Here is a 23075-nt window from a genome sequence, read left to right on the forward strand (position 1 = left end):
CAAATAATTAAAAGCCTGATAAGCATAATGAAGGACAAATTCAGGGAATAATGAGAATCTGTAATATGGAGATAAGATCTGGTTTGGTGAGTTGGGGCAGCAAAGGGACACTTGGGCTGAGGAGCTAAAAAGAGTGAATGGGAGTTGATGGAGTTGATGTAGTGAGGAGCTGATGTTCACCTTACAATGCGATATGCATTTTGTCCATCTTCAAGAATTTCATATTCTTTAAACAGTTACAGCATTGTTCCAAATTCCAAGTCCAACACCCAACAACAACAGCCTAGAAGTAGGAAAGATTATTTTGGCTCACAGTTTCAGAGGTTTAGTCCATAGTCAGTCAGTGCATTGGTTTGGGCCTAAGGCGACATAGAACAGAGTGGTCAAGGGGTATGGCACAGGGGAGCTGCTCCATTACTGGAAACCAGGAAGCAGAGCTGGCTTGGGGGAAGGGACCTTAGGAAAGATAAACACTTCCGGTGCCCACCCCCAGCGGTCCACATGCCTACAGTTGTCACCCAGTCAGTCCATTCAAACTAGGATGAACTGATAAGGTTGTAGCTCTCATAAGCCAATCAAATATAACATGGTAGCCCCTGGTCCTATTCCTATTAGAGTCCTCATTTCCCTCTGAAACACACGAGCACAATCCACATTCCTGTCATCATTCTGGTCTTCTGAGCTTTCACCAGAATCACTGATTAACTCTACTTACAACATCCTAAAACTTTTCTAGTCTCCATTTCTAAACTTCTGCAAAGTCCTCCCTGAAAGGCTTCTGAACAGCATAGGTTGTTCACAGCAATGATCCCTCTCTCTGTGCCAATTTTTGTGTTAATCAGCTTTTCATCTAACCAAAATGCCCAACAGGAACAACTTAGAAGAGGAGAAGTGCATTTTGGCTCATGGTTCCTGAGGCTTAGTCCATGGTTGGCTGAATCTATTGCTGTGGGCTCACGGTGAGGCAGAACAGCTTGGCCAAAGGCCACTGGTAAAGGAAAGTTGATCTATTCATGGCAGCCTGGTGAGGGAGCAGCCACAGGGCAGATGCACCCTTCCAAGGCACATCCCCAGTGACCTACCTCCTTCAGTCATGCCCCACTGGCCTACAGTTACCACCTGGTCAATTCATTTGAGCTGGGATGGACTCATTAGGCTACACCTGATAATCTAATCATTTTACCTCAGGATATTTCTTCATTGGATGATAACTCATATCTAAACCATAACAAATTCCAGCTTCTCATTAGTAAGTGGGTATCTAAGTATTCCAGTAGAAACCATGGTTTAAAGTCATCAATGATGTCTTCAAACCCATGTTCTCACTCTATACTGCCTCTTTGAGACTCAAGGCTCACCTACAATTTATATGCCAAGGACGCTCAAGTCTCCAAATCTTTACTCTGTTTTTTCCTGAATCCAAACTCATTTTAAGAAAAAAAGAATCCAGAAACACAATCCTTCTCTATCGTCTATGTCAGTTTCTCTGATCACCCACATCAGAACCCTGGATGTTATCCAAAAATTGTCACCTTAATTCTGCCTTGCCTCCACCTTTCAATTATACTTAGACCAACCCACGGATAACTCTGTGTGTGTCTTTGTACAAGATTTTTTTTTTGAAAGTCTTTACAGAGCAACAGCCAGTCTCTAGGCACAGCTGCCAGGGAGACCCTGCTATTCCCAGCCATGGCCAGCAGTCTGCCTTCCCTCCCTTCTGTACTGAGGTGGGCCTGGTAAGCATTCCAAATGCTCACAGCATCAGGCAGGGACTCTCGGGGCCAGTCTTCGCACGTGGGTGCCAGAGCGGCATGATCTTCACGTTGATACCCAACATACCCTGTCTGTAGCACATGACACATGGCCGTTTCCCCATTGCAGATCATCAGGCATCTGCAAACTTCATGGCTTTAACCCTCTGGCCTCAGAGCCTCCCAGACACCATGACTTCACAGGGCTTGACCCCAACTGCCATGATGAACTACAGCACACCACAGAAGGCCCTGTGCATGACAAGCCCTCCTAGGAGCTTGTAATGCAGAGACCCTACAGATAAATCTCACTTTATTGTGCATCCATCCTGCACTCACTCTTGCCCCCACTCACTCCTCACCATTGCCACTGCTGGCATCTAAGACTGGTACACAGTACCACAGTAGCCCTCCTGTGTCATGCATTCCCTTCAGGCCACCCCTTGCACTGCTGCCAAGATGATTTTTCTAGTATATAAATCTGATTGTACTGGATCTACTCATAAACTCTTTTGGTAGTTGTCCTTTAATTCTCTTTAACTTAACCACTTAGCACAATACATAAGACCCATATTCCCCTGGCTCTCCAAGCCTGCCAAACCCATTACTCTACATATCATGATGTTCAGACCCCATTCCAGAAAGACCCTGCTCCATACTCAAGTCGAGGGATGCTGCACAGAGACCAAGAAGAGCCTGAACAAATAGGCCTTGCCAGATTGGCCTCCGCCACCTTCCCCTCCACCCCCCCCCCCATTACCGTTAGATCATACCTCTCTGCACCATAATGCTCCATGCTTCAGATCTAAGCATAAAATGGATAGTTAACCCTGAGACTTGTCCTGAATTCTCTGAGTCATGTAAGGCTGTAACCAAATAAGCATGTTACACATTTTCCTTGCTAACTTGTCTTATTTATAGGGTGACCGAATGACCCATGATGATGGGTGAGGAAAAAGAGTCACTCTTTTCTGCTCCTACACCAGACTCAGGTTTCTCAACCCCAACCTTTCCCTGAAAAAAATGTCTTCCTTCCCCTCTCTTCTCTGTCTTTAAAAGGGCAGCATCTCTCACTCAGTGGCTCAGGGCAAAACCCTGGAATAATACTGAATCCTGTTTGAAGTTTCACGCCCCATATTGGACATACTGAAGAACATCAGAATAAACTTGTATATCACAGACTAATAAAGATTTTCTTACAGAATCCTATTCTTCCAGTAAGATTGGACATTTTATGTCAGGATTATTGAAAATTATTGTGCACAATGTTTTCTAATTGTTACTGAACTTTTTCTGTTGTGTAAGAAAAGAATTTAGCCCACACCTTCACCTTCAAATTGGGCAAATTATTCAACATAATCACTGTTTAACAATTTGGCTTACTATGTCGGTTGAAGAAAAGATTAGAAATAATTTCACGTATTAAATATCAGAATTTTCCATGCAGAAACATACAAAAGGTAACTTCCTTCTTACACACAGTCCTATTGAATACAAGTTCTCATGAACATTTAGGACAGTCCAGATGTTGTTTTAATAAATATACACTGCACCTGATCAAATGAAAATAGCAGTGTGACTTCAGTGTTTAAATTAGGTGGGCCCCTTTTATTCTCAGTTTTTTATTAAGCCAATGATGAGATGACCCTTAGAAGTACCATATGTTGGAGAGCGGGGGTAGTACTCAGGGGTAGAACACTCACTTGCTAAGCCAGTGTGGAGCCCTGGGTTCCATCTCCAGCAAAACACATTTACACACTATGTATTTGGTGGGGGGGGGGGGGGGGCTGGATGGGGAATACCAGAAATTGAACTCAGGGGCATTTGACCACTGAGCCATATCCCCAGCTCTATTTTGTATTTTATTTAGAGACAGGGTCTCACTGAGTTGCTTAGTACCTTGCTTTTCCTGAGGCTGGCTTTGAACTCTAGATCCTCCTGCCTCAGCTCCCTAGCCACTGGGATTACAGGAGTGTACCACTGTGCCTGGCACAACTGTGTATTTTTTTAGAGTTGTCTTTGTCCCCTATTTTTACTTCAAATTCTCCCTTATGCAAAGGCGCTGGTATTACTGTAAAACAGTGGACTTGTTTAAACACCATACCAAATCAATATTGCTATCATTTCTTTTTTTCACTATTTACTCTAATTTATTCTAATGCCATAGAACTTAAAGAGAGGGGTTAGGGCAACTGGTGTTAAAAACACAGCATTTATTTCTGTTTTACAGCTAAGGTAAAAGGAATTCTAAGTGGAGAGCATTTGATAGAGTTCTATCAGTTAATCCTGGCCCCACCCTCTCCTGCTCCCTGGGGCAGTGACACCAGAGGTTCTTCCTCCTGTCTCATCCGACAGCTGATGCTCTACTCTGAGAGGCCTCCCCAGCCTCCATCTCTAGATCAACTTGCTCTTGCTTCTCGTGTCATTTGTTCATAAGCTTGGTTTATTTTGTACATCTCCCCAGCTCAGAGTATGCCTCAAGAGGACAAGGTGGCTTTTCTCTTTTTTTCTCACTGCCATCTCTATTACCTGGCACAAAGTGGGCCCTCATCGTCATGCAGGGGTAAGATGGTGAGGGGAGCTATATTGGAGACACTTTCAGCTTCAGGGTGTTAATGTGGAAGAGAAGAGGTCACGGGTCATAGGAAAGTGACCTCTAGGCCACATCAGCATTTGCAGATGAAGGATGAGAGGAAGAAGTCTCAGCAAAGGAAAAGGAGGAAGAGGAAAGCCACAAGAGTGGCCGTGCTTGGAATCCAGGAAGCTGTTCTGGGGTGGTGATCAGTTAGGTCAGTAAAGGTGAAGAAGACTGAGAATCAACCCTGAGATCTGAGATCTTGGAAGCTGTGAATGATCATGGAAAGAGTGTTTCATCCGAGGGTTGTGGACACCAACTGGACTGGGTTGGATTCTAGAGAAAATAACAAGTGAGGAAGTGTGGATGTGGTTAGAGTTCATTTCTACAATTGTACACTTAAATAACAATGCTAATATAACAAAGGACTTTCGTAGACACAGGGAGAACAAAGCGTGCTCCTGTTACATGCCCTGCCTAATACAGTCATGAGTCACTTAACAGAGACACATTCTGCCAAACATGTCATTAAGTGATTTTGTTGTGTGAATTTCAAGGGTGTGCTTATGCAGACGTAGGAGGTATGGCTGGCCTTAGGCTATATGGTATGTAAGATCTGATCTTAGGGGCCACACATGGTGTATTCAGTATTGTATTGTTAGACAATATGTTGTTATACAGCACATGGCTGTATTTAGTAGTCCTGTGGCAATTTTAGTTCAAGAAAACTGTGCCTGCCACCTTCCATCTACTTCCATGATAGAATGTTCAATTGGGCTTAAATAAACACTAAGTCTCTCATTAGAGTCCCTGGTGATAATTCATGTTATCACACCCTCCGGGCTAGGGTGGGGAGTATCTGGGAGTCTGTCAGCCTGGATGACATGCCGGAGGAGAACATATCTGGCACACTTGTATTCAAGTTCCAGATTTGCTCTACAATAGCCCCTTGTAACCCTAGCAAGTCGCCTAACTCTTCCAACCCAATTTTCTTAAAAGTAAAATGCAGACGATGATGATATATGGATAAATCACAAAAAAGTGTCTAATATATTTTACATGATACCAGGCATATAGTAAGGGCTCAGTAAATAGGTACAAGTTTGTATTGCTCCCATTACTGTCCCCTGATGGGTCGCACTGTGCTATTCAGTAAACAGAATCTAGGTCTTCTAGGAAAGAACAAAAACTGAGATGCCAGAGAATAGGCCATACTTTATAAACCATAATTTGTAGATCATCTTGTTCTGTATGTGCTCATTTCTGTTTGTCTTTTCCTCTCCAGTTGTAGATGCGTAGAGCATATTTGTAATCTCAGTCACCTGGAACTAGATGGATATTCCAGTTTCATCTTCCCAGCGGGAGGCTGGGAGGTCCCCTCAGTGCTGTTGCTGGTGAGAGCTGGCATGCATCTCCTGCTTCCTGGGTGCTAAACATGGTTCTAAACTTTAACAAGTCATCCAAATCTCACAGTCCTGGGAAGTGGGCATCATTACAGTCGTGCATTCCTTAATACCAGGGCTACATTCAGAGAAATGTATCCTTAGATCAGGTCATCATTATATGAACAGAGAGCTTACTTTGCCACCTTTACCTAGTGCTGCACGTTAATCATTGACATGGTTTCTGATGCAATTAGGACTTGGTAAACAGGAGATGTCTAAGGCTGCTGCCAGTGGAACACACACATGTTTTACTAAACTTAAAAAAAAAAGTAGAAGTACACTCTAAAATAATGATAAAAATACAGTACAGCTGGTGTCACAAGCCTGTGATCCCAGTGACTCAGGAGGCTGAGGCAGGAAGATTGCAAATTTGAGGCCAGCCTCAGCAACTTAGCAAGACCCTGTCTCAAAAATTAAAAAAGAGTGGCTGGGACTATAGCTCAGTGGCAGAGTGCTTGTCTAGCATGTGTGGGGCACTGGTTTGATCCTCAGCACCACATTGAAAAAAAAAAAAAAAAAATTAATGAACAAAGATATTGTATGTCCCTCTACAACAATAAAAAGTTTTTTAAAAAAGATCTGGGGATATGTCTCAGTGGTTAAACACCCCTGGGATCACTGGTCCCCCCCCGCCAAAAAAAAAGTATAGTACAGTAAATATATAAACCAGTAATATATTTATTTATTATTATTTATTATCATTATCAAATATTATATACTATAGGGGAGTATGTGAGCTCTTCTTTTATGCCACTGGCAGCACAGTACAGTATCACCACAAACATGTGAGTAGTGCATTGTGCTCTGACATCATAATGGCTGTGATGTCACTAAACAGGAATTTTTCAGTTCCATTATTACTTTACACACAGTCCATCATTGACTGAAGCCTTGTTATGTGGCACCTGACTGTATTGTCTCCATTTGTACAGATAAGGAAACTGAGGCCCAAACAGGTCAAGTGACTCGCCCAGCCCAAATAACCCTGTTGGTCAAGGTAGAGCTGGGCTTCGATCCCAGGAAGTCTGTTACATAGTTTGCACTCTTAACCACTCCCTCCCAGCTCTACCTGGAGGGGCAGGATTAGGTTTAAGTTGCCACAGCCTTGAGAATCAGGTGTTTTGATGTTCGTACCCCAAGGGAAGAGCCATTTTTATATTTTGACATGTAAAAACTTTTAGACACTTAGCAAGAGAGCTAGATGTTGCAGATGAGTAAGTGTATATTAATAGAATAATTTGTACCCCTGCCCTTAATGGTATGACTTGTCTGCTGTTTAATGCAAATCAAGTGTAAGCATCTCCATCTGAAGTGAACTATCAGTAGAGCACTTTGTATGATCTAGAATGTCACAGGACAACCAAGGTCTCCCTTGTCTTCAGCCTGGTGTTCTTTCTTTGCATATCCAGTGGTTAGTCCCAAGGCCTGAAACCCTTAGTTACAGAACAAAGTGGCTTTAGCAGTAAGGGAGCCTGTGTGAGGCTGAGAGAAGAATAATGAACATTCCCTGCAAGCTTCCTGCCTGGATGCAGGTGCAGGAATCAGGAGGTCATGAATAATGCATGACATGCAGATTAGGTGGTGGTTTCTCCTACTGGGGTTTTGACTTTTTTTCTACCTGCCTGGCTGCTATATGTGGCAAGAAGGCAGACCATAGCAAAACATGGCACAATTTAAAGACTGAGCTTTACAAAGCCTTTGCATATCCTTTGGAGAAAATAAATTAGCTGAAATGCATGCCTTGAGGTCTCTCCTTTTTTGGATGAAGTAAATTTCAGGTTATTAATGTGCTTCTTTTGAGGAGGAAAATCTTTCCTGATTCATCTTTCTAACTTAAGAAACCTTAGAATCATTTGGTCATATACCCACAATCAGAAATTCTTTTCCTAAGCCTTTCCTAAGAGATTCTTTTCCTAAGACTACTAAGCCAGCATAAAAATTATCCATTTATGGTACTTGATCTATGATGAATGAAATCTTTCTAAAAGATGCAAATACCTAGAGAAAATTCTGGTTACAGATCAAACATCATTTTTTTTCCACCAATGTATGCAATAAGCAGCATCAATAAGAGACTGCTTCCATCTCCAAACTTCCACTGGTAGAATCTACCGTGATGAAACAAAACAATTTCCTTGTGCTTTTAGGGTTAAGGAGGGAGTAATTAAAGCAGTAAAAGTTTGAAGGAAAGGGTGAATTAAAGAACTGTAAGTACTTGGGCCTGATTAGTTCTTGAAACCGTTATTAACAGGACTCTCACACCTCAGGGAGAGTATAGGTAAAGTTCAAGAGGGTTTCCAGCATTTTCCCTTAGGTCAGCGGGCTTTATCTGGGGAGAAATTATTTTGGCTCTGATGTCCATTTGGGGGATTATATTTCAGCAGTCAGAAAGAAGAGTAGTTTTGTTACCTTTTGTGTAAGTCTTATGCATTTTTATTACACAGTGTGTCTCTTTCCGTCTGTCTGTCTGCCTGCCCCCCCACACCCCCCACTGCTCTCCCCCCTTGGGGTGGTAGAATATGAGCTGGCTCTCATTTCTAGCTGAGTCTGTCATTTCCTCTAGGCCCCAGTTTGGCAGGGTGCCAATACCAACAGGTGATCCTTGTAGCTGCAAAACAGCAGGAAGTGGGCTGTGCTTGAATGAGGCAGCTCACCAGAGGGGCTGTCTGGCCTCCCTCCATCTTTCTGCATAATTAACACCCCCTCCCCCCATGCAGAGCAGAAAATCTGTGCTGAGCAGCTCAGCTGCACCAGCCATAGAGAAGCCTGCGAGGAAAAGAATGTTAATAAGGGGTGTTGGAAGAAATCAGCCTTCTGAGTGCAAAGTGCAGTCTGACTGGGGGGCGGGGGCTGGGTTAGGGAAAGACTGCCTTTGGCCTTGGGAGGGGCTGGAACCTGTAGTGTTTTAATAGTACAGTGATTTCCACTTGCTAAGCAGCCAGGAGGAACTGGGGTTCTGATGGGGCTTGGCGGTTCTAAGTGGACTTTCAGACCAGCTTTAAAATCCCAGTTTGCTTTCTTTCATGTCTTGTCAATAAAAGCAATGCTTGAAGCTTAAAGACGGAAGACAATAGAAACTAAAATATCTCACAAATCCTAAGAAAGGTGGGACAAAGCAGGGAGTTGGTGGTGGGGACACTGGAAGGGTGGCATGTCCTTTTGCCAGTTGGAGGTCCAGCAGCTGCTCCCTTGGGGGTGATACCTGAGAGCTCTGAGCTCCAACCACACAGGACCCCAGTGCCAGACACTGGTGGATCCTTGCATTCTGCACTTCTTTCTTGGCTAAAGTTTGGAAGTGACTTTGCCTTCCTCACAGCCCAGCTGTAGAGCATCACTTCCAAGAAGTTTTTCTTCTACAAACAACTTGTCTCACCCTTCCTTCCTCACCCATTCCCACAGTTTCTGCTCTTAGACATTTGCATAATGTTATCTTGCTTTCCAGGATTTCAAATATAGAAATTCATAGAAGTCCACTGAAAGAGTGGGCACTTGACTGCCTCTTTGTCTCTATTTGTGTGTGTGTGTGGTGCTGAGGATTGAACCCTGGCCTTTGCATGTGCTAGGCTACCACTCTACCCCTGAGCCCAACCCTTTATTGTCTAACTGTGAACTCCTCCTGGAAACAGTATCTATAAGAGGGTTGTTGAGGGCTGGCACCCGATTTTTTTTAAGGGTAGAGGGGGTGCAGTTGCTGAAAATTGAACCCAGGAGTGTTTTACCATGAGCCACATCCCTAGCCCTTTTTATTTTGAGACAGCGTTTCACTAAGTTGCTTAGGGCCTCAGTAAATTGTTGAGCTTTGAACTTGTTATCCTCTACTTCAGCCTCCCAAGTCACTAGGATTACAGGTATGCACCACTGTGCCCAGCATGGCATTCACTCTTACACCTGGCCAGAATTAGATTTTCAGTGACTATTTTGGAATGAATGAGTGCCTGAGTTCATTAAAATTTGGTGGGCCCACTTTGGGAGCTTCCCAGTGAACATTGTGACAAGCCCTTATTATTTCGGATCCATAAAGAGGGAAAGAAGGCCCAGGAATTTATTTGCATCCATTTACTAAGAGTTGAGCAAATTCTACAGGATAGTATATGAAGCAAACCTAGAAGAGATTATTTATAAAAATAGATGTGTGTGTGTGTGTGTGTGTTTCCCCAATTGCAATCAGTAATGTACATTTTCAGTGAGTGTATTATTCTTATTTGCCCACAGGGTACATCCGTCCCCAGTCTCAAGGGTCCGGGGAAATCGAATGAATAATCAGAAGTTTGCTTGGTGAGTATGCAGTCTAGCTTATCCATTTGTTAAGTCCTATGAGGAGTTTTAAGAGGATGGTGTTAAAGTCAAAAAGATGATTCCTGATGTTCTAGACAATACATTGCTACCACTTGAAGGGTATAGTATGCCTTTCATCTGAAAAGATATAAATAAACATTGATACAATTCCTTTCTAGCCCAAACTCTTCACATAGCAAAAACTCTTTGAGTGCAGTATTTTTTCCTAACAGATATGACTTCATTTCCCAGGACTATCCAATTGTTACCTTTAAAAAGAATGTTTTCTTTCTTTAGTAAGATTTAGTCAGCAACCTAGATTTTTCTCAGGTACTAACTTCAGTTTCTCATGAGGATTTTCACAGTTAGGTATTTAGTCTATCATATTAATTTTAGTGATTACTATTTTGGTGATTCTCCCTCCCACCAGCCTTACCTTTAAATATCTAGGAACTTTTTTTTTTTTTCTAATTGGAAGAATACCAAGAATCTTTTAAATTGGCAAATTATTTCTTGAATAAACATATAAATGGAATTTATGAAAAGTTATTTTACCACAACATATTGATTTTTGATTCTGTCAAGGGGTAAAGGCTTTCACAAATGTTATCACATAAAAGAAAGAAAATAACGTTGGTTCAAAATGTTGTGTTTGCTTACATTTCTCCAGCCACAAACTAACCTTTCAACATATACGGTATCATAAAAAGGAAGAGGAAAGAAACAAAAAAGAAAGAATTGAACTGTGAAGGATGTTACTTCAAAGATGAATGGAAATTCACAGATCTCCATTTTCCTCCCTTGGATTTGCTTAGAGTGGCATTTTGATTAGAAACTCTGGCTTTTTTTTTTTTTTTTTTTTTTAAGTGTAGGAAGATGATTACCAAAGATTGAGCTTCCAAATTAATTTTATTCCTAAATCAGGGTTATTTTTAGTCACAAAATAATGACACTTTGAATTTGAATGGTACCTAATCAACTCTCCTCCCTTCCCCCATTAAATCTAATTAACCCTCACAATAGCTTGGTGATGTTGTTAAATATTATGCTTTTTTTCTTCATAGAGGGGGAAATGGAGCACAGAGAAGAAAGCCATTTGCTTACACACTGCATGAAAGCTGGGGCATCCTTCCTGGTCTCTCTCAATCCCTAAAGCATATTGTTCCCTGACAGACCTAGAAAACAGAGGGAACAATGCAGGTGGTCATTACCTGAAAGCAAAAGAAGAAATCAGTTCCCCCTTTCATTGCATGGAGTTTATGTTCTTTCTCAGTCCAAGGCACATGGTCCTAAAGGAACTTCATGACATACAGAGTATGAGACCCTCCAGTGAGCCACAAGAGCCAAGGGATGAGAACAGAACTGTCAGTCTTGAAATCCAGTTTCTCCAACTTGGTTCTCAATGGCCAAACTGAAAGTCTGAGTAAATAAATCTTCCTCCCTTTTCCTTTCTGGACTACTTGAGTAGTGATAACTGGCTGGCTCCTACATAATTCACAGCATATGAGTTTGAATTACGTTTATCTCCAGAGAAGTAATTCATGAAAAACAAAATGACTTTTACTGTTAACCTTGAGAAAATTCGACTTTTATTTATTCAGCAACATTTATTTACAGTCCCAGTCACTGTTAAAAGCACTAAATTAGAAAGATAAATAAAATGTGCTTTCTGCAACCTCAAGGGGTTGTGTATGAGAGAGAGAACATGGAAAGGGGAGACCCTCAAGCCCTGTGCGCTCATCCCTTCCCTGGGTGCATGTACTGACGTCATTCACACGTTACAAGATGAGCATATGATCTATAACACAAAATGGATAATTCTCTAAAGTGTTCAAAGGGAGAACTTATCAACTCGATTTATGACCAGTTTGAGAGTGGAGAGTAGGGGAAGTCTCTTCCTTCATTTATATGGATAATATAGAGACGGTCATAAAATCCATCCCAGAGAAGAAAAGCTTTCTTTGAAGACCTAGAATTAGTAAGGAAGCAGAGAGTTTTGAAATGGACATACAAAGTCCTGGAGACATTTCTGAATTGATGATAGCATGACCATACTGAGTTTAAATATGTTTACTTCAGTGGGTCAGGAGTTAAAATTTCTATGTTAAAATTTCTATGATATATACTACCCTGAATCTTCCTTGGGCAAATACTGTGAGACTGGTATATGGAATAAATCACCCGGCCAACAAGAAGCCCTTGAATCACCCAGCATCTTCTTCTAGTGCAGTGATAAACATTTGGTAATTCTCTGTGAAATATTGGCCGTGAAAAAATCGAAAAGTTTAAATACCCATCTAGCAATAGAGAGGAAGGGAAAGAGATAGTTGATGTTTTCAAAATAAGAGTGTGGGATAATTTATGGAATTAGATGTCAAGTTCATCACTAGCTTAGCTCTGGCTTTAGTTAGATCCTTAAACACTATTTTGTGGATTAGGAACCATGGTTCTTTGAAGGTAGTGAGCAAACACTCTACTCAGTGCAAAAAATATTATTCATCACAGAAGCAATTAGAATTCAGTGAAAGACAAAAAGACTTGAGGTAGTGCATGACCTTGGGTAGGTTCTGAAAGTCAATGACTGTGGTTGATAGCTACCAAGCCAGTGTTGATTATTGAGTAAAGATAGTTTAAAACTATAAGTAGTGTTTTCCTCTGCACAGTGTCGATAAAGGTGGCATCCATTGGCCTCTTTAATGTGGCAGCCTTTCCTCTGGAGCTGGAGAAATGTGTGGACAAGAATGTCTGTTCAAGGCAAACAAAATCTGCTGGAACAGAAAGAACGTGCTCACAGTGTTTGCATCCAGGAAAGAGTAAGCACCAGGGCTTAAAGAATCCATGACAGACATCAGGATGTGGGACCATGTGCTGACTCCCAGGAATTAAAGAATGCCCATAAGACCTTGTTGCAGTGTGTATCAGCACCCCAATAAGGACTATAAGATCATCGTACAACTCATTTAATATAGAATTAGTCAAAGATAGCAGGCCAGTCCAGATATAAACTCTGGCCATCAGAATGTCTTTTGCCTCAATGCCACCACATTAATAGGTGTCTTTTGCTGATTTGAGGATTGAGGATCCTCGGGCTCAGCCATGTGGACCTCTTTCTGTTTCATGTATTGGTCCTCACTCCTTTTTCCTTCAATATTGGCCGTAAGTACAGATAACCACACCTTCCTCTGTCCAGTAACTGCCATAAGAGAAAAAAAAATTTTTTTTCTTTCTACACATTTTATGTTCATTGGCTGAAACCCTACAAATTAGACTGACAAAAGACAGATTAATAAAAGTAAAGAGAGGTTTGTTAACATATGCATCACATATCACCATCTGGCCAGACTGGAAATATGAACTGGGTTCAAAAGAATTGGCTATATCCATAACTTTGAAAATGGTGAAGAAACCACGCAGCTCACAAAAATGTTTCTAAGACAGGACAGTTCGGTGACCCCAAGGGTCAGCTCCATTGCTGCAAGGAGCAAGAAAGCGAGCGTACCCCAAACCCCAGTTTTTATTTAGGGGAAAGACATTCGAGAAAGTTCCACCCAAATAAGGCAAGGGCTTGGGTTTCCAAGGATGGAGTCTTGGTGATGCCTTGTGGTCAGTAGGTTGATTGACATCTTGGGAAGCCACACCCATCTCAGGTGCTGTGTGGGATCACAGGCAGAGCCAGAGGAAAGGCACACAGGTGTCATGTGTTGCACACCACAAGAAGCACATAATGCCAGTCTAGTTCCCTCATACGCTCAAATACACATAGCTCACACACATACACAGCCCATGGGTGGCTCACATCAATCACGAGTGCACTGGTTAGAACCTAGGCTTGTGAAGCATCTTAACAAAAGAACAATAACTTCTTTAGAGAAGGAACACAACTGGATGGCAAATTATGGGAAGGTAAATAGACAGGATAAAGTAATAGGAGATAAAGGCTGGTTAGTAAGGTGATTTCTCTGATGCCATCCCTGGATCCATATGGAAAGTTGTCTCTTGAGATTAGGAGCCATCCTGCCCTTCCTGGTAGGAAGAGGGAAAGGGGAGGGTGTTTCTTGTGTCTGTTTTTGTGAGTTGCCTTCAGCACATAATAATTCTTATGCCAAACTGGCATATTTGGGCTTCATACTCTGCCATTCTCCATGTGAACCCTTTTTTAGAGCATTTGCTACATTTTCCTGCTCTGTTTGGAGCAAATGAGGAAAATTCCTTATTAGAGAGTTAAATGTGAAGATCAAATTGTTCTTTGCAGATCTTTTTGCTTAAAGCTGTTACACTCTGATATCCAATCCACAGGAGAGTGACTGTTTCCAACTTACATGTGTCCTTTTCTTATCAAAGATATGATAGAGATCTGGAATCTGTTCTTCACAGTGTGTAGGCATAGGCTTGAACAGTTCAGGGAGAGGCTTGCTGGGAATTACCTGTGAACTGGACATTGAAGTCGATTTGAGTCTCCAAAAATTTCCAGGATCAGTGTGAGTGTCCCAAAGACATGCTCAGCTGACTATTCATCCTGAGCTTCTCACCCCTTCCTCCCTCCTCTGTGCTTCCTGTTCCACCTGCTCAATTCCTACGGTTTTAAAGGAGTTGGGCATGTATCCTTGTTTGATGATGGTAAGGGTGGTTGTTTTTGAATGTGTCCCCAAAACATCAGCCAAGGGCTGTTACGTAACATTGGTGGTGGGTGTAACTTGAGAGAGTTTTTTATGGGCTCTTTTGATGATGACATAGACAATAAACCATCTCTGTTTATTAATAGAAATTGTCATCAGTAAAATAGAAGTAATTTTCTCTAACCAATTGAATGCTGTTGCCACCAGTCTGTTATGATTTATTTCCTACTGACATGCCTGAGATTTTTATGTAGCCATATACACAAAACAGTTCCAGTTTTAATAGAGTCTCTATGCAAATGATGATACATTCTGGATGTGAATTGCATTTAACATTTGGATGTGTGAACATTTTGTGTCACAAATTTTTCAGAGGGCAAAAAGAACCTTTTCACAATTTGAGGTTTTAATGTTGGAGATATAGTTCTACAATGAACTTAAATATTTATATTCACACAGTTACAAATGTTATATGGAATATTTTTGAGGAATATCAGCAGCAATGTATGGAATTTTTGCCATTAAAGTAACCTGCTCTCTTTTTTAAACTTTTTTTTTTCCCCCATGGTAGATGATGGCACTGAATTTGTTGCTATCAGAAAGCTAATATAGGGCATTTCCAAATTCATAGTTTCTGAGATGTAAGGAAAATGTAAGCATCACAAATTCAGAGCAGCCTGATTACTTTACACACGTAGAAAAGGAAGCCCCCAGACAAAAATGTAACACGTCAAACTTGGGCATAAATCCAAGTCCCTACACATCTGTCCAATAGTCTTTCCACCAGGTGGTACTCTTCTACCAGCATGAAGACCAAGAACAGATGAATGTTTAATTCATTGCAAGCTAAGCAGAAGGTTTTTTGCCTGGGTGGTTCCCATTAGAGTGACATGTAGGACAAGCAAGAGATTAGAAAAGGCTTGGTGAAGACTTTGGTGCCCTCACCAACATGTGGCCTGCACTCTCTGCCAGAATACCCATCCATTGTCTTGCAGATCCTTGTGTACTCAATATTCATGATCATGTTCTTTTAATTACCATAGTCTTCCACTGCCTTGCTTCTTGATGTATAGAACAGAAAATCGTGATATTACATATGGACTTTAATATATGAAACTTACAGTTGAATGCCAAGCCCATATAGGTTTTGTTTTTTTTGTTTTTGTTTTTGTTTTGTTTTGGTCTTGTTTTTAACATGTACATATTGGCAAATCAATAGGAGGGGTTTGCCTTTAGGTTTTGTTTGGAAGCTTGCTCCTTCTGATGTTTGATAACATAGTCTGAAAATGGGCCATTAGTTGATGTTGGCATGAACCCATTCCCTGGATATGTACAAATTACAATAAAAGGAAGTGCCTCACTTGAAGCCATCTCCAAATTCACCTCCCTTCAAAACCACATTCTTTATATTATATATAACACAATATCAGCTATTTAATTCTTTAATGGGTTCAACCAACTCGTTAAATTCAGTTTGATGACAGTTATATAGACTTTAATTTAGTAGTTCAGGGCTGAGAATGTGACTCAGTAGTGGAATACTTCTAGCATGCACAGTGCCCCAGGTCAATCCCCAACACCACAAAAATAAAATAAATCCAAATGTTGTAGTGTTAATTTGTAACCCCACATGCTGGGCACAGTGGTGCATGCCTGTAATCCCAGTGACTCCTGAGCCTGAGGCAAGAGGATCACAAGTTCAAGGTCAGTCTCAGCAATTTATCCAGGCCGTAATCAACTTAGTGAGACTATTTCAAAATAAAAATAAAAAGAGCTGGGGATATAGCTCAGTGGTAAAGTACACCTGGGTTTAAACCCCAGTACTCCAAACAAACAATCAATTGAATAAACTTGTGGTCCATCTCAAATTGACCTTATGAAAGAACTTTGGCCTAATTTTTTAAAATTTTTTGTGACCCAGAATTTCAGCAAAGACCTCTGTGATAAAAGTGGTTCACTTCCTGTTGGCATCAGCTGATTTTGTCTCTATTATTGCTTTAGCCAAATAAAGATGATTCAGGAAAGAAAGTAGGTTATTTTTCTGTAATTGTTTACCTAATTATAGAATTAGGGATGTGACATCATGCTGTGCATAAAGGTGACCACTTCTGAGATATTTTTCTTTTAAAAGTCCCCGAATATTTTGTTTTTAGCAACCAGCAACTCAGAACAATATGAATGTTATTTGGAAAACCTGATAATAAACCTATCAAGACAGATCAATAAATTCTTTGTTGATTTCTGTTGGCATTTTCTCAGCATTGTAGTCAGGTGTGACTATCATGTAACAAAACTCTGTCATGTGAACTAATTATAGCACGACTGAGAGATATTAGATCACAGTTCAAATGACTTGTTTACGCCAGATGTGATGGCGCACGCCCGTAATCCCAGAGGCTCGGGAGGCTGAGGCAGGAGGATTTCAATTTCACAGCCAGCCTTAGCAATTCAATTTAGCAAGATCCTGAGCAACTCAGAGAGACCCTCTCTAAAGAATAGAAAGGGCTGGGGATGTGGCTTAGTGGTGAAGAGCCCCTGGATTCAATTCCTGGTACCAAAACAAACAATTGTTTACAATCCTGGGATTTGTAGCATATTTGCATATAATTGTTACCTTTTAGATTGGTTTTATACAGCAAAGGATACTTAAAATTTATACAATCTGGAATCATGATTTACTCTGGGAAAGTTTTTTTACAGGGTTTTAAGTTGTGTAACATGGGTTATTGTCTATTGCAATCCCCTTCCATGCTGTTAAACTTGTTCAGATGTTAAACTTTAAAATATTGATCATGTTGTAATGAAACCTGAAGAACATGTGGAATCATTAATATATTGTGCAGGACAATGTTGCCTGATTTCTTAGAAATGAAGAAATGTGTATCTATATATAGCACTAGTACTGGTCATGTTATAATTAACATATCACGTTAAAATGAAGAAAGATCTTATGATATGTGTGTGTATGTATGTGTGTATATACATACATATATATGTGTGTGTGTGTGTGCGTGTGTGTGTGTATCGAGAAGTTTGTTCTTTGATAGTATTATTCAGTAGGTGTATTTGGGCTAAAACATTGGCCATCCATTATGAAATATAGATGTCTTCTAAATATGTATTTGAAGGAATAACGGCTAAAATTGGAGCCCAATCAGAAATCCTAATGTGTTCATGAATATGCTGAGAATACTGCTCAGGATTATAAATCTTAAGGTGTTCCACGTGGGAATGCTCAGTGTGCCAGCAGTTTTGTTTTGGTTTTCCTCTATCAAATATTTGTGTAATGTCATCTTTCAAGCCATGGAAGTTTCTCTGTATATATATATGTGGACAGTGTACTAGCAATTTTAAAGTCAAATATATTCTCCCCTGTATTATAATGGTTCTCACCTGGTCACTAGTAATTATAAAATAAGACGGGTACCCTTGTAATTATTGTATTTCTTTTAATCCATTTTATAAGTGCAGTTGATAGTGTGTTTATCAAAATACCTAAACCAACCCAAAATCAGACCAATGTTGATCACAGCTACTTAAGTGCACGGTTGGAAGGCTGCCAAGTCTGGTGTAGCCCAGTGTCCCCTTGTAGCCATGAACTTTAAGTTATCATTTAGTTTAGTCTTCTTTATCAGATAGGGTTCCTTTGTTGGAAGTAATGGAAACTGACTGAATCTGGCCAACTTAAGCAACAGGTAGTTTTTCAGAAGGACATAAGGCAAGTTATGGGGGCCAGAGAAGCTGAGTAACAGGGTCTCTGGCAGCACCGCATCCAGGAAAGCACCCAGAGTCTAGGGAGCAGGGCTAACAGGCTGGCACAGACCTGGAGTGCCTCAGCTCCAACGCCTTCATGTCACCCACTGGAAATCACAACACTGGAAAACGGGTATGGCCACATATGAGGGGTCCTGGTCATTCAGGTGCCCGACCTCTGACCAAAGGAGATAGTCCTACTAAGGGCACCTGGAGAGGGAGTCATTTCCCAAAGGAAGAGGTTAGTACCAAAACGTGGTGGGAAACACTCCTCATCCTAAACCAGCACCATCTGTTTATCCTTCTAGAAGCTGTTGCTAAGGGCAGTAGGGACTTTAATGTTTTCCCTTTGCAGCAACAAATTTTTTAATAGTTTGGATAATTTAAAAAGTTACACTCTCATTAATAACTAAGATCAGTGGTTTCTCTTAGGTCTTACTCTTGATTATTGAAGAGCCTAAACTGAGGATGTTTAATCAGAAGAGACCCAGACCCCCTTCTCCTGGAAACTTAAAAGTGTTTGATCTTAATCACCTTGAACCTTCATTACTCCAGAGTCTGCCTTTCATCCACGTATTTTATAATGTGTTCTTTAAACCTAAACATACATAGTTCTTGTGATGACATATAAAATAGGCAGAAAGCAAAGCAACCACCTATGAAATGCATAAACTTGTGTCTACAAGTTTGGGTTCTGGCATAAATCTGTCACTGATTCAAAATTACTTTTTTTTTTTTTTTTTTTTTTAATTACAGCTCTGGGAATCAAATTCAGGGCCTTACTCCCAGGCAAGTGCACTACTACTGGGCTACACTGCCAGCCCCTTAATTAACCTTTATGCCTCCTACACATCAGTAATTCTCTTTAAGTGAATGAATGAATGATGTCTGACCCAAACTATGTAAATTGGGTCTCGGGAAGAGTGCCCAAGAGATAAAACTGTTCGTAGTATCACCTTGGAAGAAAGTGCTTCATAAACCTTCGGTATTAGCCCACCATCAAATTTCAGCTTTACATAAAAGGAATCTCTTTACTACCACCTAGGTGATTCATTGACCCGCCCAGCATTTATTACAGCCTCAAATGAGGCTGTAATTTACTTCAAGTCCCTTGGACCCTTGACTCTTTAACAGAGTAGGATCCTGAGTCTGGGTGGGTATAGGCTTGGACTGCAGCTCAGTAGGTGAGGTAAATGTGTTTTCCAGAAGGGCTACATGTTACATCTAAGCAGAAACGATAGCTGTCCAATAAAGAGAAGCAGCCAGTTTCCCTCAGTTTCTGTGAAGGCTAAATAAAACTTCTCTAATGTGTGCAGAGCACCTTTATAAATGGACACATCAAGTTACATCCTGTGGAGAAGCAATGATTTAAATCACCCATAGGATTAAATTAATGTAATTGTAAAACAGAAATCTCTCCAGTTCCATCTATTTTCCCATTCCTCTACTCATTGCCTTTTTTTTTCCCTCAGAAACCTAAATAAAAGGAAACATAGCATTTCTTAGTGTTTGCAGTTTGTAGGATTAGAGAAAGAAAATGCTATTACCTATCACTTTTGGAATTATTTTGTGCTCTTTGAAGAACCCTGTAGTTTAACTGAAGAATGGACTGATTTCTTACCATGAAAGTGAGTTACAGCAATCTTCCTCAAACTGCATTGGCTAGGAAGTATTTAATAATAAAAATTTTAAAAAAAGGAAGTATGAAATTATATTGGAGGTAGGAAACAAAGGCCAAGGCAACCATGTTCAGAACAGAAGAAAGCTGCTGCCACCTACAGGAGAAAGTTGGTAAAACTTGAGCGTGTGCTGTGAATACTGGGGAAATGGTCTTTAGAGGAGACTTTGTGATATGGTCCTAAAATTGAAATGGGCCAGGATGCCTTAGTCTCTAATTCTATCTGGGACTAGACTCTTTCTACCCTCTCTTGTCCTCTATTAGTGGGTACCAGTGTTTCCTGTGAGATTCTGGTGACCTGAGTGAGTTTTGCCATTTACTGATCATAGATCCTGTCATTGGAAGTTTTTCTGTGTTACAATCTCAAAACAATTTTTGGCAGGCCAGCATGGCTCTGGCTGGTAGAGAATGTCTTTTCCACACTCCAGGATCCCAGCAGGTCTTTTCCAAACATTATCTTAGGAACTCCTCCAGGTCTACACATATCATAAGATTGTGTGGCTAGCTGTGTGCAGTGGTGCACATCTGTAATCCTAGTGGCTTATGAAGCTGAGGCAGGAGGATCGCAAGTTCAAAGCCAGCCTCAGCAAGAGTGAGGTGCTGAGCAACTCAGTGAGACCCTGTCTCTAAATGAAATAGGGCTGGGGATATGGTCAAGTTCCCCTGAGTTTATTCCCCAGTACCAAAAAAAAAAAAAAAAAAAAAAAAAAGATTGTGTGCCTAATGTTCTTTTTCCAAGGAGAGGGAAGAAGCAGGGGAAACCTGTGTGGTGAGGGCCCAAGAGTCCTGGGAACACCGGTAAGAGAACACTTTAAGCTTTGCTTAAATTATATTAAAACCTGAGCCAAATGGAGCACTCCAGAATAATATAGTTTGCCTCATTGTCATTTTGATTATTATGAATTGACTGTGCATAGCCCCAACTCTAAAAGAAATTTTTTTTTCCGGACCTTTTTTTAAGGAAAAATCTATCCAAATTCAAACACTGAACCAGCTAGCCATCTTGTGCCATGTTGGGCTTGCTGTTATCTTTTCAGGACGGCCATTTTGTGCCACTCTGGGGGGAGCTATTCACACTGCGTTCTCTGTGAAGCGGGCCTCCAGCAGCAAGAGAGTAAACAGTTGGCATGGAAAAATTCAAGGAGAATACTCAAGTTTGCATGTCTGCCTCTCTCTCTCCCAAATGGGAGACTTGATTGAATGTTGGTGATTGCTGGGATGGTTTTCAAGGGAAGAGGGCTTCAAGAAATACCAGAAGATTCCAGCAGTGCCTTTTAACCAATGAGGATGGCATTATACTGCTTCTTCACTTTATGACGTTTCTGCTTTTATAGAATGTACTAGCATAATCTCTTTTCTGCCTAGCAGCTATGTGGCCTTCACTTGCTTACCCTTTTTATTTTCTCTTAACCTGTATTTAATTTCAACCTACAGTTTAAGTGCTCAGATTCTATGTCACTTATAAACCTGATCATCTTATTGACAGAAATTCTTTTTTTTAATTCAATAACATTAATATTCATGTTCATTCATTTGTTCCCTCACAGTTACTGTGACTGGGCAATCCACATTGCTATAATCTGAGGATACTGTGGTTTTTTTGTTTTTTTCCTTTGTGTAGTTTAAACCCAGGGGTGCCCGAACACTGAGCCACATGCCCAAGACTTTTTATTTTTATTTAGAGACAGGGTCTCACCAAGTTGCTTAGGCCTCACTAAGCCCAGCCTCAGCAACAGAGAGGTGCTTTGAGACTGGCTGTGAACTCCAAATCCTCCTGTCTCAGCCTCCCAAGCTGCTGGGATTACAGGGGTATGCCACCACACCCAACAAGACTCTTGCTCTCCTGGGGCTTACCTTGAAGTTCAGTGAGATAGACAACCAGCAGGTGTCTGGTGGTGGTAAGCATGCTGATGAACATGTTCCAGGGACCTGACTGGTGGTAGTGCAGATGCAAAAGCTGGGAGGCTGCCGGCAAGAAGGGGCCAGCTGAGGGAGGGTCCAGGGAAGCTACGCCATGTGCCAAAAACAACTCTAGCAAGGCCCCGAGATGGGAGGAGACAAGAAACATTCAAAGAACCAAAAAACAAGACAAGGTCAGAGGTTGGCAGGAATTGAAACAGAGTGCGCAGGAAGCTGGAAGTCATAGGACGATTTTGAGAGTGAAATGATTGGATTTCTATTTTTAAGGCTAATCTGGCTGCTCAGGGGGACAGGACTGTATGGAGGAGACAGGGGAGTGAGTGGGAGGCTAGGGCGGTGTTTGAGCAGAAGGATGGGTCCAGATTTCATAGAGTGGCATTGGTAGAAAGAGGGAAGGGGATGCAACGAGGACGTGTTCTGGAGGCATTGTCAATCATTGCTTCTGGAAGGAATTGAAGGAAAGAGGAAAGTTAGAGATGATTCCTTGTTTTTATGTGAGCAACTTGTGGTTGTGGATGGGGGACAGACAGAAAAGTTTTTCAGACAAAGAAAATCTGAAGATAAAACTTTTTGCCCACAAGCAACTGATGAGTCTAAAGAAGTGGAGTGACCCAGTCCACAGACCCACAGACAAGGCAGCGTGCCTGTGTCCCCAGGGGCAAAGGACTGGAAGTTTCATTCTATTTCTTTCTAGTTCTTCGCTGTACCTCCGCGTACGACATGTCAACAGCCCACTTTAAAATACGGGACTGCTTCATGAGCCACTTAACTGCAACTAAATAAATGGATCTTCATACATGAGGGCCCCTTTTCCCAAAACATTAAATACCCTGGCCTCTTTCTTCCATGGAAAGATTTTAGCACTAAAAGAGCCATTGGATTTATTTGTTCATATCCCCCGAGGTCAATTTTCTGCCTATTTGCCATATACAAAATCACCCAAGCTAGAAACCTCAGCGGAACTCCAGCTCTGCCAAAGCCCACAACTGTTTTTGATCCTAGGTCTCCCACTCCTGAGTATTTCTCAGCATTGTTGATTCTCTCTCACCCCACGTGCCTCCT

The 23075-nt window shown here is 41.2% G+C and overlaps 1 protein-coding gene across 2 annotated transcripts in view; it reads left to right on the top strand.

Moving 5' to 3' along the window:
• The window catches only part of Klf12 (KLF transcription factor 12), a 445629-nt gene that overhangs the window by 355822 nt on the left and 66732 nt on the right, over positions 1-23075 (top strand). For both annotated transcript variants that reach the window (XM_076872059.2, XM_076872060.2), the window contains one exon: positions 9984-10046. In XM_076872059.2, coding sequence (XP_076728174.1) covers positions 9984-10046 — 63 coding nt within the window. The remainder of the gene's footprint in view (positions 1-9983; positions 10047-23075) is intronic.

The sequence above is a fragment of the Callospermophilus lateralis genome, chromosome 12, assembly GCF_048772815.1.
Source record: "Callospermophilus lateralis isolate mCalLat2 chromosome 12, mCalLat2.hap1, whole genome shotgun sequence".
NCBI classification, from domain to species: Eukaryota; Metazoa; Chordata; class Mammalia; order Rodentia; family Sciuridae; genus Callospermophilus; species Callospermophilus lateralis.